The sequence below is a fragment of the Coturnix japonica genome, chromosome 23, assembly GCF_001577835.2.
Source record: "Coturnix japonica isolate 7356 chromosome 23, Coturnix japonica 2.1, whole genome shotgun sequence".
In the NCBI taxonomy this organism is placed as follows: domain Eukaryota; kingdom Metazoa; phylum Chordata; class Aves; order Galliformes; family Phasianidae; genus Coturnix; species Coturnix japonica.
The window spans coordinates 4,933,767-4,947,693 of record NC_029538.1 but is presented as its reverse complement, the minus strand read 5'-3'; the positions used below and the strand labels follow the sequence as shown (position 1 = coordinate 4,947,693).

Genomic DNA, 13,927 nt, shown 5'->3' with positions numbered 1-13,927 from the left:
CGAGAGGTTACGATCATTCAGAGCAAATACTAGATTAATAAGTGTTACTTCACTGTTAATAATTAGCAGTCTTGCAGTCTGGGCTGTCCTTACCTTTTCCATAAATAGCACCTGAATGACCAGAGCCAGCTCTAACTGTCCTGCTGGCAGCACTGCCCTCACACTGCACCTCATCCACAATGGCTTTCAGTGGCACTTGGCAGGTCTACGCTCAAGAGAACTATGAGGAATTTCTGAAAGCTCTTGGTAAGTGTTCAGTCACTTCTAAAATAATTTGCTCCGTTTGCAACACTTGCTTTGCAGACATCTTTTATTACAGTATTTCTACATTGTTTGTTCCTTTTGTTTGTGTGATAAACTACTCCTTATCAGGTAAGTCTATTGTGTCTGATCTGAAAAAAGAAATTATGACAAGTCCCTTAGGAAAGAATAAGTATATATGAAAATGACTTATTGTGGTTAACACATAATGTTATAAATACATTTGACTGTAATCAATTTGTTAACGGCTTACAGATTTTCAATGCACATTAGTAGAGCGGGCACTTTCTATAGCTCTACTGATTAATACATGCGACAGCTGCTTAGTAATCTGTAAAGAATCAACCTGGTGGTTATGATTTCATAGGCACCAGCATAAACAAGAATGCACTTACCCTTTTGGCAATCATGGCAAAACATTCACATTTGAGTTTTCTGAAGTATGTAATGGATCTTCAGTAGAATTAAAGCTCAGTTATAGTTGAAAAGCCCAGTCCTGCAGAATGATAAAGTACTTTAAGGTCATTATAGTACCAAAATCCATACAGCCTAGATGGAATGGAACACTGTGTCCATAGAGAAGTGAGGAACCCAAAACAGCATCTGCCTTCAACCTCGGAGATTGTTTTCTGTTATTGGTTTGTACATCCTGCACCTTCATTTGCTATTTCATATAAATACACAAATTCATAATAGAAGTCGTCCTTTTTTTGTCTTTCTTCACAGCACTACCAGAAGACCTTATCAAAATGGCTCGAGATATTAAGCCTATTGTTGAAATCCAACAAAAAGGAAATGACTTTGTTGTGACATCAAAAACACCCAAGCAGACTGTGACTAACTCCTTCACACTTGGAAAAGAGGCTGACATTACAACTATGGATGGCAAAAAGCTAAAGGTAATGTATTTCAGAAACAGGTCAATCTCCCCGTTCACCCTTACACTTCACTTTCTGTGCACCAGGGAGATTTGTTTTTACCATTTCCTTTAGCAAAAATAAATAATTAAATGAAAATAGAGCACTTGCATTTAATTCCTAGCTATGCTGGAGTCAATTCCTATCTATCTCCTACCTGAATTTCAAAATCTCCCATGTTTTATGTTTTTAATCTGCTTCAACAGTGTACTGTGCACATGGTAAATGGGAAGCTTGTGTGCAAATCAGAAAAATTCTCACATGAGCAAGAAGTTAAAGGAAATGAAATGGTAGAGGTAAGTGGTGGAGAACAATGGTTTATTAAATGCTGAAGGAAAATCCATTCTCTGTTGATCAGCTCTTTGTGTGGGGTCAATTCGTTCAAAGAATACTGCCCCCAAATGAGTACATTGCTTGCAGAACTCTTAATAGAAGCTTAAATCTGCAGATTTTGAATTTTAGTATTGCCGTGATAATCTGGATTTATAAATGAATTAAAGAAACTTCTAATGACTTAACTATGAATAGATATCCTGGAGTCCAAATGACATACATGTTGTGTGTATTTGTCATCTACAGACTATTACTTTTGGTGGAGTTACACTTGTCAGAAGAAGCAAGAGAGTTTAAAGACAGCTCACCTTCTTTGTGACATCTTTACATCCTTAAAATAAAGTGTGCTTTCTACAAGGTGTGTCCATCTTTGCTGCTGCTCTATAGTACAGAAAATAATGATGATTTGATAATGATAAACCAAGACGCTGATAAGCTCAGGAAGGAGACTTTTAAACATCAGGACTGCAGGAGGCCACTAAGAGTAGGGCACGTTTCCATTTGGAAACTACAGTGTAACTGCTGCTAACTACACAGCAACATATGACAACACAACAGGGTTTTCCAACAGCACACCTGCAGAACAATGATCTCCAACGATCAAATGCAGTAAGTTGTAGGATACAAAATCAGAGACGCATCAGGTTTATTCCTGAATGACTTCAACTCAATCAGATCACTGGACAGAACACTTCTGAAGTTACAAAACCACAATTCTTTGCTTATGCATATACGTGTGTTTGCTGTTAAAATAAAAGTCTTGCTTACCTTTAGAATAAAGGTCTTAGTGGTGTTCATGGACTATTCTGACATTCTCCGCACACTTGAAAATGTTCTCCTGCAGTTATAGCTCCTCACCAAAGTTCAGGCTCAGTACAGGACTGCAGGTACAGCAGGGGGCACTGCCTTCCAGGCAGCAGATACATCGCAGGTTGAAAATGCCACAGAGTAAAGGCACATTAATTCACATATGGAATGTAAAGCGATGTCATCTTAGTTTGAAGGCACCAAAGAAAAATTATTATCAGGACATCACAATTCCAGCAAATGTGCCCATCCTGCCAGTCCAACACTCCTCTGCCTCGGGACACCAAGGATGAGGGAAAACCCTCAGCACGGCTCTGGAGGTGAAGCGGCCCAAACCTGATGACTGCGGCCGGATTGTGAGCTCCATCCTATCACTGTGCTGTGGTACCGACCCCCTTCCATGCAGCCACCTGCACAGGACTTCACGACAATCTGGATGTTATTGCTATTTGTTCCAACTGCTCACGTGCAGTCCTATGGGCTCTGACGGGATAATCCTTGCAGCAGGTGTTCCTGCCCTTCAACACTCTACACTCTGCTGGTTCCACTGCTTCCTCACGTGTCTGCAATAGGAATTTCTCCTGCTTTCTCACAGATGTTCTGTCACACGCTCCCACCTCACTCTGGTCTCTAACGCTCTCCTGGCTCCATGTTCTTTAACAAACGCAGCCTGTGGCAAGCAGGAGCGGCAGGCTGCGCCTTCTGTCTGTGGGCCTGAAAGGACGCAACGCAGCCCTTCATGGTGCCTGAGGGAACGAATTCAGCCGAAGAACTACAGTTTATCGGCACAGCGCCCATTTAGTATCAACCACGGAACTACCTGCAGTATTGCTCTAGCCACACAACAGCTTCACTGAACAACTACCACTCGCCTCCGCTCAAGGATCCCGCGCACGCGGCTCCCTCAGCCCCCTCAGCCCCCTCAGCTCCCTCAGCCCCCTCAGCTCCCTCAGCTCCTCAGCAGCGCACGAGGAGCAGCGCGCGCCTCACGATCTTTGGGCGGGAAAAGCCAACCCGCCCTAGAGCGGAGCAGAGCGCATGCGCGGAGACTCCAGGCGGGAGCGGCGCTGCCGAAGGCGCATGCGCAGCGAGGGCTGCGCGGGTTTTGGCGCCGTTGGTTCTTTCTGCGCGCGGTTCAGTTCGCGCGGAACTCTCGCCGGAAGCCCCGCGGGAAGTCTCGCGAGAGGCGGCGGGCGGGCGGCGGTGGCGCTGCGTGCAGCTCGGAGGGTCTCCTCAGCCTCGGTTCCCCCCGCGCCCGGCCCCGCCGCTCGCCGCCCCTCGCGCCGCCGCCATGTCGCGCTACCTGCGCCCTCCCAACACGTCTCTCTTCGTGCGGAACGTGGCCGACGACACCCGGTGAGTCGGAGCGGGCGCCAGCGCGGCGCGGGGGCTGCGCAGGCTTTGGCGGGCTCGCTAGGCCGTGCGAGGCCGGACCGCCCGCCCCGTTCCCGCGGCCGCTGCCCGCGCCCTCCCGCCGTGCGGGAATCGGCTCCCGGCGCCCTGAGAACAAAGCTGGGCGCTCCGTGAGCCGGGATGCGGGGGGGGCGCGGGGGGGGCTCTGCCCGCGGCCGCCGGGATCTGCGGGCTGGAAACGGATCGGAGCTGCCGCCCGAGGGCACGGCGGGGCCGCCCGCTGGGTGTGCCGCAACCCCGCGCGGTTCGGCCCGTTACTGCGGTAACCGGGAGCGTTCCGGCCGGTTGATAACGGAACGCGGCCTCCGGTGGCGCTCAGCGACGGGAGAGAAAGAAAACGCTTTTCTCCGTAATCATTACGTTGTAGCAAAACTTAAACGGCGGCGCAGGGGCTGAACGGAGGGACTTTAGCAATGAGACAGAGAACTACAAGAAACGTGTTGCACGTGGCTGTCGGAGTGTTTGTGTTGTACGTTCCGTTCCGCAGCGGTCGCTCTGTTGCCGGTGCGGTTGGTTGTGGCGGTCGCTGCGAGTTCTGGCTGTGTAAATCACCAGCCTGAGCTCTCAGACGCGGTGCCCGAATGGCTGCACAAAAGGTGCTCAGTAAACAGTGGCGTAGGCATGGCTGAATGAATTAGGAACCTTATTACCATAAAGAATGTAAGTAGCTTCAAATTAAAAGCGATTCTTGCACGGGTTTTCTTTCTTCTTTGCCTGCAGATCACTTTCTTCTAGAAGTCACGGACGAAGGCTTATTTTCAAACTTTGTTTTTAACTGACAATGCTCCCTTTTAAGTTTTCAGTTACACGGAATGTTCCTCTTAGACATAGTTCCATTGTGAGACCTTGAAGCTGGTTGTTATAATTGCCATCTACTGTCATTGATAATGTACAGCGTAGATATTTTCCCAACAAATGAGAAAGAGGAATAAGCATCAGTAACTCTTTGATGTAGTATTGTGCTTATGTGACGTGAATGTTTCCCTGTTGTCCTAAAATGACACCAGAAAATAAACGTAGAGAAGTTCCTCTGTTGAGGAGGCAGCACTTACTTCAAGTGTTGTCACCGATGTGTTGAACAGTTCTGCTCTAAAGCCACATCTTTGGAGCAGCTGACCTCAGGGCATGAATGGTTTCTCACTCCGGTTTTGTTCTTTGATGTGGCTGTAAGTATTGATTATTCTATAGGAGTCAGTATGGGTGATGAAATCATTCTTGTGTTTTTCCTTTGGATATTATAGTTCATGTTTACACTTTGTAGAATCAATGTTAATCGTTAATATGATGATAATTGTTAAATTCCTTTTTTTTTTCTTTCTTTTTTTTTTTTCCATTTTCTGCCCACCTTTGCACTGAATTGGCTTGGCTACTGTGTGTCACTTCTTGTCTCTGTTTGCTGTACTGAGCGCTGGTTTTAAAACACCGAGGTGATCCTAAGCATCCTGAACCTTGGTGTGTTGTTGGGAAGCCTGGTGTGTTGCTAACAGCTCATATGCTTCCCCCAAAATTATATTGCTACGTGCATCTTATACCATCCAAAAAGATGAGTGACTGTAGATATAGATATATCTATATATCTATCTATATAATGCCTTAAATAGTGAGAAAACATGTAAGATGTTTGTGGTATTCTAGGTCTGAAGACTTGCGCCGTGAGTTTGGTCGTTATGGGCCTATAGTTGATGTATACGTTCCACTTGACTTCTACACTCGTCGTCCCAGAGGATTTGCTTATGTTCAATATCCTTTCTTCAGATGGCTGATTAGTGAGGGGTGTTGAAGTTTGAAATTCAAGTTTGTGTAAGAGGTAACATATCTACGTGACAAAGCGGTTTACTTTTGTGTTGTATCTGATAAGTGTCTTATATGTGTGTCGTTATTTTTTTAAGATTAACTTTTCTCAAATTTTCTTTGCCTTTTTGCAAAACTTAAATCAAGCCCAGTAATATATAAACTTACTTATGTCACTGAAATTGATGTTATGTGATTGAAATGACTCAGAATTGTCTACCAGGTTGCTATTATAACTGGTACGTAAGTAAACTTGCGCTTAGCAAATTGTGGCTAGTTTTTATTGTTAATTTAACAAATGGGAACTGGAATCACTTGATCAAAAGCAGATTGTATAAAAAATGAGGTGAACTTTCTTTAATATTGTCCCCTAATTTACTGTCCTCTGTTGTTGCCTCAGAATGTAGAGCTGTACAGTAATGGCGACCCCAAAGAGAAAGCATGAAAGAACCTTTAGAGTAGAGTTCAAGAATTGAGGCAAGTAGACAAGCCAAAGACCTCTTAAGGATCAGGCTTGAAGAGAAGGGACAGTTTGGGAAAAGAAAAAATAAAGAAAAGCTGGAAGAAGGACAAGCCATAATGGGAGACAAAGCTTCGCTTTATCTGCAAAAGGGGGAAAAGGTTGTTTTTCAAAGTAAAAGATAAAGCCATCTGTCATTTTTGGCCAAGCATCTCATGACAAGTCCTTCTGACAAGCCCTTAAAGAGTTAAAGGTCAAGATGAAGTTGAATGGTGGCCAAGCTTAAAGGAGTCATACCCGATGTATCCTACAGAGTAACAGTTTTTCTTCTGTTTGTCATGTGAGCAGTAATTTGATGAATGATGCTGGTTTAGTCCATTGACAAAACCTGTTACATTGTGAGTGCTGTCATAACTGTGGTCTGGAACGAAAGTGCATTCATTCTTTGGTAATGGAGATACTTACACCTACTACTTGATAGTTTATTTTCTGCATAGATGCTGCTGAACTGAGTTACTGTGAGAAGAAAGGCAACTGGCTCTTTGCCCCATAGCCAGAAGGTGTGCGAGTTAAAGCAGCAATCAATCCCACAGAGAAAAATTAGTGATTATTCTGTTCCTGAACATTGGTAGTGCAGGGGTTTCATCCCAATTTTATAATTAATAGACAAATATTGATTTCTATTGTTTGTGTGCCGAGCAACTTGAGAACTAAGATTGCTTTTCAGTAAAGTCAGTGTAATGCAGATTTGCATCACCGTTAACAAATATTAAAAAAAATCATTTTTTTTATCAATTATCAAAAAAATTTTTGAAAAGGGTGCAGTTTTCTTCCTTACAAGTGGAAGAAGAAGAACACTGGGGTATTGCATAGCAATTGCTTGCTAATTGGTAAGTTCATGGCTGTGTTGTGAGTTTTTAGTTTTATTATAGGGAGTCTCAGATAGTTGGTGGTTAATTTAAAAAAAATAAATATATATATTTTTTTTAAAAGCTGCAGTACATGCCAGTGTGACCAAAACATCCAGAAATAATGGCTTGTAAGGCTAGAAAATAACTGCTTTCTTTTCAATACCAAATGTGTAAATGACTCACGCTCTCAAGTACCTTAACACTCCCCACATTTGAAGACGTCCGCGATGCAGAAGATGCTCTCCATAATTTGGACCGAAAGTGGATCTGTGGTCGGCAGATAGAAATCCAGTTTGCACAGGGCGATCGGAAGAGTAAGTGCTCCATGGGTGTGACTTATCCATCAGAGCTGGGTGACACTGCACCTGTTATTCATTGTTGTGGTACATTATTACTGATATACAAATAGTACGTGGTTGTGGTTTCTTTCCTTTTATTGAAGGATGGTTGGGATTGAAGACACGTTATTAATGTATTTTGGCTAATTAAAAACAGCTAGCTAAGTGTAACAGTGCCTGCAATCTAATTCTTGCTACTGGCTGAATGTACTTAACTCACTGTGCGGCTGTCCAGCTATTTTTTTTTTCAGGAACACACTCTCAAAAATTTCACAAATTACCTGATTTTAAAGCACTGCAATGTTTCTATTATGCTGAAGTGTGTTCTTGATTCTTTGTTGACATTTCCCAGTGTGGTCCAGTTTCCAGGATTGAGGTAACATCTTCATTTTCATTTGGTTTCAGGAAAATTCATTTCAAGGCATCTTGTTTCATCTTGGAACATAAGTCTTGTTTGCTGAAGAAATGGCTGTTAGGGAGTTTCTATGTGTTACTCATGAATGAACTCTCAATATATAAATAGATACAGATATCATATATTAAAAAAAAGATGCTTTTGAGGAGTACAAGACATGCCTACCTATTCAAATAGAACAGAATTATAATATTCACGTGCAGCTTGTTAATAAAAGTGCTTTAAAGATTTTTCAATTAAAACTATCAAAGTAGCTCTTGAAACATGCACATTTGGCTTCTCCTGGACTCAATGGAAATGATGTACTCTGCACAACAAGCATCTGTCCTGTATGTAAACACTGAGATTTCTTTTAAGTTTCTGAACGACAAAAAAAAATTCTTCTACTTTAGTGTTGTCAATAAGAGCAGTTAACTCATGAAGGTGGTAGCTGTTAATGCACGGAGTGGTCTGTACAGCATGGTACATTTAAAATCCCTGGACTGTGGCCTCCGCATTTGAATGAAAATGGGATTTAATACAAAAGAAAGATAGCTCTGCTTTTTTTTGTTGTTAAAACATAAAACTTCTAATTTCATTCATTCTATCTAATTAATTTAATATTAAAGTTACAGAGTGAATGTGCACTGTTATATAGGAGAGAGGGATACTTGTAGAATCAAACTTCTCTGTGTGGCATCATCCACTGCAGCTTCTGTATAAGCTGACTTTTAATAATTAAGACTATGGATCAGGTTTAATGCATGGTACTGTGTTTAATTAATGCACTGTTAGCTGCTGTTTCTTAGGTAAATTCAGCACTGCTGGGATGTCTTACAGGTTCAGTTTTTCAGGCAGCCTGAAATGGCATTACAGAACCAATTCTGTGTTCCTGGCTCTCTGAAGCATTCCAGTGTAGTTACTGCTTGTGATGTTTTTTTCTCTGTCTTCCTCTGGGTTGTTTTGGTGGTGTGGGGGTTGTTTTTTGGGTTTGTTTGCTTTCTTTCTGGATTGATATTACTCACAGGGCAACAATGCTTTTGTCCAGCATTTAAAGCGGCAAAATGCAAGTGGCTTACTGCAACCTCTCTCCTCTTTCTTTTTCCTTTCCTTTTCATAAGTGAATCACTACTAGGTCTTTTACTAAATGTCAAGTACATGGGTAGCAGTAGTGCTGTCACTAAGAGGAAGGTAGGGTACTTTTTAAAAAATTTTATATGTTAGATATGGCTTTTTTTTTCCCCAGCACCAAATCAAATGAAAGCCAAGGAGGGGAGAAACCTGTACAGTTCTTCTCGTTATGATGATTATGACAGATACAGGCGATCTCGAAGTCGGAGTTATGAAAGGAGACGATCTAGAAGTCGCTCTTTTGATTACAGCTATAGAAGATCATATAGTCCCAGAAAGTAAGTGTAGTGCTTCAACATCACGGCAGTGTCTTGGAGCAAAAACACCACACTGGCTACTTAATTATTAAAAATTTTGAATTTTCGTTTTTTGAAATGTCTTGTGGAAGTGATGTGATTGCATGCTGCATCAAATCAGACACTGAGTGAAATGACTTTATGATTCATCAAAAGATAACTAAAAAGCAAATGCATGTTTTGTTTTTTTTAATACAAAAAAAAACAACTATTGATCACTTGTTTACATACATGGGTATTTGTCACCGTTTACTTTTTCTGATGTACCCTTCTAGCAGTAGACCTACTGGAAGACCTCGTCGTAGCAGAAGCCATTCGGACAATGATAGGTAAAGTAATTCTTACATTTTTTACATTAAAAACTAGATCACTGTATTCCCTAACTGTAGGTTTAAAAAAAAAAAAAAAATTCTCCTGCAAAAATGGTATACAATTTTTAATGTACTTAGATGTCTAAGAATAGTGATTTTACATTCAAATCTCCTCTCTCCCCTTTATTCTGATAGGTTCAAACACCGCAATCGATCTTTTTCAAGATCTAAGTCCAATTCAAGATCACGATCCAAGTCACAGCCCAAGAAAGAAATGAAGGCTAAATCACGGTCTAGGTCTGCATCTCACACCAAATCTAGAGGCACTTCTAAAACAGATTCTAAAACACACTATAAGTCCAGCTCAAGATATGAAAAGGAGTCGAGAAAAAAAGAACCAGCTAGATCCAAATCACAGTCAAGATCACTTTCTAGATCTAGATCAAAATCCAGATCCAGGTCTTGGACTAGTCCCAAGTCCAGTGGCCACTAATAGTGAATCCATGTTGGCTTTAGGCATGTAAGATTCATTTACACACAGTTCAGTTTACTTAAATTATCAGGAATATGATGTTGCAACAGTGCTAAAAAAAAATCTTTTCTTTGTCAGTTTTCCCTGTAGCAGACAATGGTTAAAATTTAAAACAGTGTGGAGCAGCCACTGAAACAGAGGGAGAGAGAGAGAGAATGTTCTCTTGGTTACGTGTTATGGGCAGCTACTGAATTGATTGTGGTGTCTCAATGTATATTTTTGTAAAGATTTGCATTTTTAATGCTTAGATATTGGTGATGACTTGATTGGTCGTAATTTGCAACATTGTCTTGTTGAAAATGTCATGCCCATAGCAATTGATACCAGTTTGTACTGAACAGTTAAACCAACTGTTTAACGTGTTCTTTAATGCTAAACGTGGTAAAATGGAAAACTGGACAGCTGTAGTGCAACACTGACTGCTGTGAAATGCAGACTGGTAATTCTATGTCTCCGTTGTTCAAAGGCAGGTTTCTGTATTTGCCATGCCCAATGACAAGTAGGTTGTTAAATGGAGCTCTGTGGAGAGAGGTGTTTGAAATTCCTCTGCCATCTGGAGAGATGGTGCTGCTGCAGTTACTGCACGGAGAGACAGTTGGGCTTGGAAGCTCAGACTGAGGTTGTGCAGTGTTGTGACTTGTCAGGAAAGAGGCCTCGCTGCTCTTGGCCTGGCTGCTAATACGAAACGTGTGAGGGGGGAGGGGACACCTTGAAATGGAAAATTAAATTCAGATTCCAGAAAATGACAGAGCAACTAAATACTAGGTTGTGTGTACATTTTACGCAGTTTTTGTATCTATTCTACATTTTAGTGAGCAGTTAACCATGAAATTGCTTAGTTTTTCTGCTGTTAGATACAAGTAGATTGTTTTGAGTTGTGTGTGTACAGTATATAAGAACTCAACTTTTATGCCAATGACTCCTGTGGTTAGTTGGTGTATTCATAGGTATAAAACTGCAGCCATCTCTCTTCTTGAGTAAAAAAAGGCTTGCTTTTATACACTGAAGTGTCTAGAGAAGCAAGTCTGAATCACTTCTTCCTCTGAATGGATAGTGGTTTAGTTACAAAATTTCATTTTACTTAAGAACAAGCGTTTAAAGTTGGATATGAACAAGAGCTGCATTCTAGTTATTTAGTTTCACTAATACAGTACATTTAGTAAATTGAATGTGAAAAATTACAAAACCAGTGTGTAATCTTAACAGTATTTCTCTAGAAGAAGACAAGATATTTTGTTATGAAAATGGCTTTTGGCATTGTTTTGTTTTTTTTCCTTTATCTCAAAAAGCCAGCAGCAAACACCCGGTGCTCGTGTAGCAGTGTATGAAGACACAGATTTCAAACAGATGATTTTTAGAGAAATGTTTTAGGGTTTGGTTTCAGTGTTTTCAGCGGGGCCTTTCAAGAAATGCAAATGGCTTTTAAATGTTAGTGGCAGAACGTGCTTAGGGGATTGATTCTAGGAACCTTAGTACGTTTGTAGTATTTCTAACTATTTTCTTTACTGTTTGCAGTTAATGTTCATGTTCTGCTATGCAATCATTTATATGCACGTTCCTTTAGTTTTGTAGACTTTCCTGGATGTATAGTTTAAAAACAGCATAAAGTCTATTTAAAACTGTAGCAGTAGTGTGCAGCTCTAGCAGAGGAAAGTTGTGGGATTAAACTTTGTATTTCCTTTCTTATAGAGGCTTCTAAAAAGGTATTTTTATATGTTCTTTTTAACAAATATTGTGTACTACATTTAAAACATCAATGTTTTGATCAAAATAACTAAAGACCCAGCTTATTTTCTGCTTGCTGTAAATTTAGCAAACATGCTGTAATAAAAAAAAAAATGAAGGAAATACTGATCCACTGGAATTATTGTAGCTTTAGAATTTGACTCCAAGGCATGGCCAGGAACAGAGCTGTGCATCCCTTATGGAGTAAAATCCTTACTATAGTATTTCAGTAAAGTCAGGAATTTATCATTTGTTGCCTGAATAAATATCATTTTCTATTTTTAAAGGGGTACTAAATGAAATAAGAATGATAAGCGTATGTTTTAGTCTAATATGTTGACATTTCAGTTAACTCTCATTATCACTGGACAGACACCCCTATGGTTTTAATTCAGATATTAGTCAGGTTATGAACAACTGAAAATCAGTGACTGGAGTTTCCCATATAAATAAATTTCTTGCAGTGGCTCATTGTTTTACATTTGTTATATTAAAGAAATGCCAGCAGTGGTTCTGTAGCAACATTGATGCTTAGAATTCACACTGCCTCCTGGCGCCTGTGGTACATACAACTGGTCCTTTGTCAACCACTGAATAAAAACTATTCTGAGAATCACTTGAATGCTTAGGAAGTGTAAGAGTGGGCTTAACAGTCACTGAGCTGTGAATATTGTAGTTGTGCATAGAAATGGCTTGCAACAGCAGAAAACACACTTCTTAAGCTTCTATAAATGAATATGCTCTTCAGAACTAAAATTCTGTTTAAGTGGTGCACTGTTCTGTTGGGAGCGTGCGGTTATGTTTTAATCAGCAGCCTGCAGAGGATTGCTGCACCTACAGCTCACATTAGCCCAGCCAGAACTACAGCTACAACTTCAGGGAGGGAGAACATCTTTGTAGTCCAGGCTGTTTCTAATTTGTGTTGAAAGAGTGATAGTGACATACCTTAATAATTGTGTCAGCATGTCCTTATATTGTGTGCCTCAACATTTGTATATAGCACAGTTTAATTTTTTTGTTTTGAAAATCCAATTCATTGCAAGTATAATGCAGTATCTGACAGTTCTGATGGTTCTTTCTTTCTCTCCCAGAGGTAGGACTAAACTTTGACTTGACTTGTGTATATGAACAAGCCAGAAAAGCCGAACACAAACCCACGATGTTTCAAGAGTGCATGAATAAAGATGTTGTCCTAGTTCTTGCTCCCATGGAAAAATTGTGAAGAAGCTGTTCTGTGGGCCTTTCAGTTGGGGACGAGTTAGCAGGATGTGGCCAAAAGGGCAGGGAATGTTTACGCATTCATGCAAGTCAAGCCACAGCCCATCTAGATAACATCTCCCTTCCTTGATGCAGGCATCCTATTCCTGCTCAAAAAAAAACCACACAGTAGCCTGTCTCATGCAAGCTACCTGCAGGTTATGCACAGCTGGAATGCAAGAACATGCAGGCTACAAAAGATCATGTATAAGCATCTTTCTTTTGGAGTCTTGAGAATGGTGGGAATTATGTTTCTCTGTGGTAAACTAGATTTTGTCATTCCTGCAAAATTTGTAGAATTGAAGTAGTATGTAAAATTCTGCTGAAAGTAACGGCTGTGCTCCAAAATATTTGCAGAATATTGATTTATCTCAGCAGTAATAGAAGGCTCTATTGGAACTTCTTTTTCACTAAAAGTCCATGCACCCGACTGATAATTAAAAATCTTAGTGGCTAAGTAGCTGGGTGTTCAAACTAGGGACTATGGCAGACTGGTCTCTGAAAGCTAAATGTTATCCTTTCTATGTCTTAAATATGTTTCAATGTGCAGTATAATGGCTTTCTTCAAAGTGGAAATTTTCAACTTAAATGTTATTTTAAACTCTGCTCTTGGGAAGAGCTTTTTTTTTTTCTTAATGTTTAGCCTGGGGTACCAGCTTGGAGTACATTCAGAGGCCAACTGGGTTGATAAATGCTGCAGCACTGCTGTATGATTTTTGGCAGGAATGTTGCAGATGACTGTTTCAAGTACAAAGGAAAAAAAAAATTACACATTTTTAGGACATAATCACCCATTAATATTTGCTGTTTTTCTCCATTTATCTTGTAACATGCTTAAAAAGTCTGTAGTCCATTGCTATAATAATTGTCTAGAGATGCTCTTACTGATGAGACTATAATAGGAAGGGAAAATAATGTACCCTGTAGTGTGTTTGATCAAAAGATGCTAATGTTTTATTCATACACATCCTTTCTTCTTGAGTTTTGTGTTCCATCTGTGCAAATAACCCTGTGAATTGGGAATAAAATGTACAAGTTTTGACTACAACT

The 13,927-nt window shown here is 40.6% G+C and overlaps 3 protein-coding genes across 8 annotated transcripts in view; 2 read left to right on the top strand and 1 right to left on the bottom strand.

Annotated features, from left to right (window-relative positions):
• The window catches only part of GRHL3 (grainyhead like transcription factor 3), an 80,851-nt gene extending 77,448 nt beyond the window's left edge, over positions 1 to 3,403 (bottom strand). The window contains exons 1-2 of the mRNA XM_032448953.1: positions 2,280 to 3,403; positions 657 to 757 (exon numbers count right to left, since the gene is read on the bottom strand). The gene's annotated coding sequence lies outside the window, so the exon portion shown is untranslated. The remainder of the gene's footprint in view (positions 1 to 656; positions 758 to 2,279) is intronic.
• Positions 114 to 1,868, top strand: LOC107323889 (fatty acid-binding protein, liver). Its single transcript, XM_015883355.2, has 4 exons — positions 114 to 246; positions 988 to 1,160; positions 1,385 to 1,474; positions 1,758 to 1,868. The coding sequence occupies exons 1-4, from the start codon at positions 180 to 182 to the stop codon at positions 1,806 to 1,808; spliced, it is 381 nt and encodes a 126-aa protein (XP_015738841.1). The 5' UTR covers positions 114 to 179; the 3' UTR covers positions 1,809 to 1,868.
• On the top strand, positions 3,387 to 13,925 carry SRSF10 (serine and arginine rich splicing factor 10). 6 transcript variants are annotated; one of them, XM_015883347.2, is made up of 7 exons: positions 3,387 to 3,674; positions 5,367 to 5,471; positions 7,104 to 7,207; positions 8,872 to 9,034; positions 9,328 to 9,381; positions 9,559 to 9,660; positions 12,712 to 13,925. In XM_015883347.2, the coding sequence occupies exons 1-7, from the start codon at positions 3,610 to 3,612 to the stop codon at positions 12,728 to 12,730; spliced, it is 612 nt and encodes a 203-aa protein (XP_015738833.1). In that variant the 5' UTR covers positions 3,387 to 3,609; the 3' UTR covers positions 12,731 to 13,925. The 6 variants fall into 6 exon arrangements, with proteins under 6 accessions (XP_015738833.1, XP_015738835.1, XP_015738834.1 ...); XM_015883349.2 differs by lacking the exon at positions 9,559 to 9,660 and having other exon boundaries at positions 9,331 to 9,381; XM_015883348.2 differs by lacking the exon at positions 9,559 to 9,660.
• Positions 13,926 to 13,927: the final 2 nt, after the last annotated feature.

Coding starts and splice junctions, on each gene's coding strand:
- SRSF10 (XM_015883343.2), top strand. CDS start 3,610: ATGTCGCGCTACCTGCGCCCTCCCAACACGTCTCTCTTCGTGCGGAAC. Junction 3,675..5,366: donor AACGTGGCCGACGACACCCG/GTGAGTCGGAGC, acceptor GTGGTATTCTAG/GTCTGAAGACTTGCGCCGTG. Junction 7,208..8,871: donor TGCACAGGGCGATCGGAAGA/GTAAGTGCTCCA, acceptor TTTTTTCCCCAG/CACCAAATCAAATGAAAGCC.
- LOC107323889 (XM_015883355.2), top strand. CDS start 180: ATGGCTTTCAGTGGCACTTGGCAGGTCTACGCTCAAGAGAACTATGAG. Junction 247..987: donor GGAATTTCTGAAAGCTCTTG/GTAAGTGTTCAG, acceptor CTTTCTTCACAG/CACTACCAGAAGACCTTATC. Junction 1,161..1,384: donor TGGATGGCAAAAAGCTAAAG/GTAATGTATTTC, acceptor CTGCTTCAACAG/TGTACTGTGCACATGGTAAA.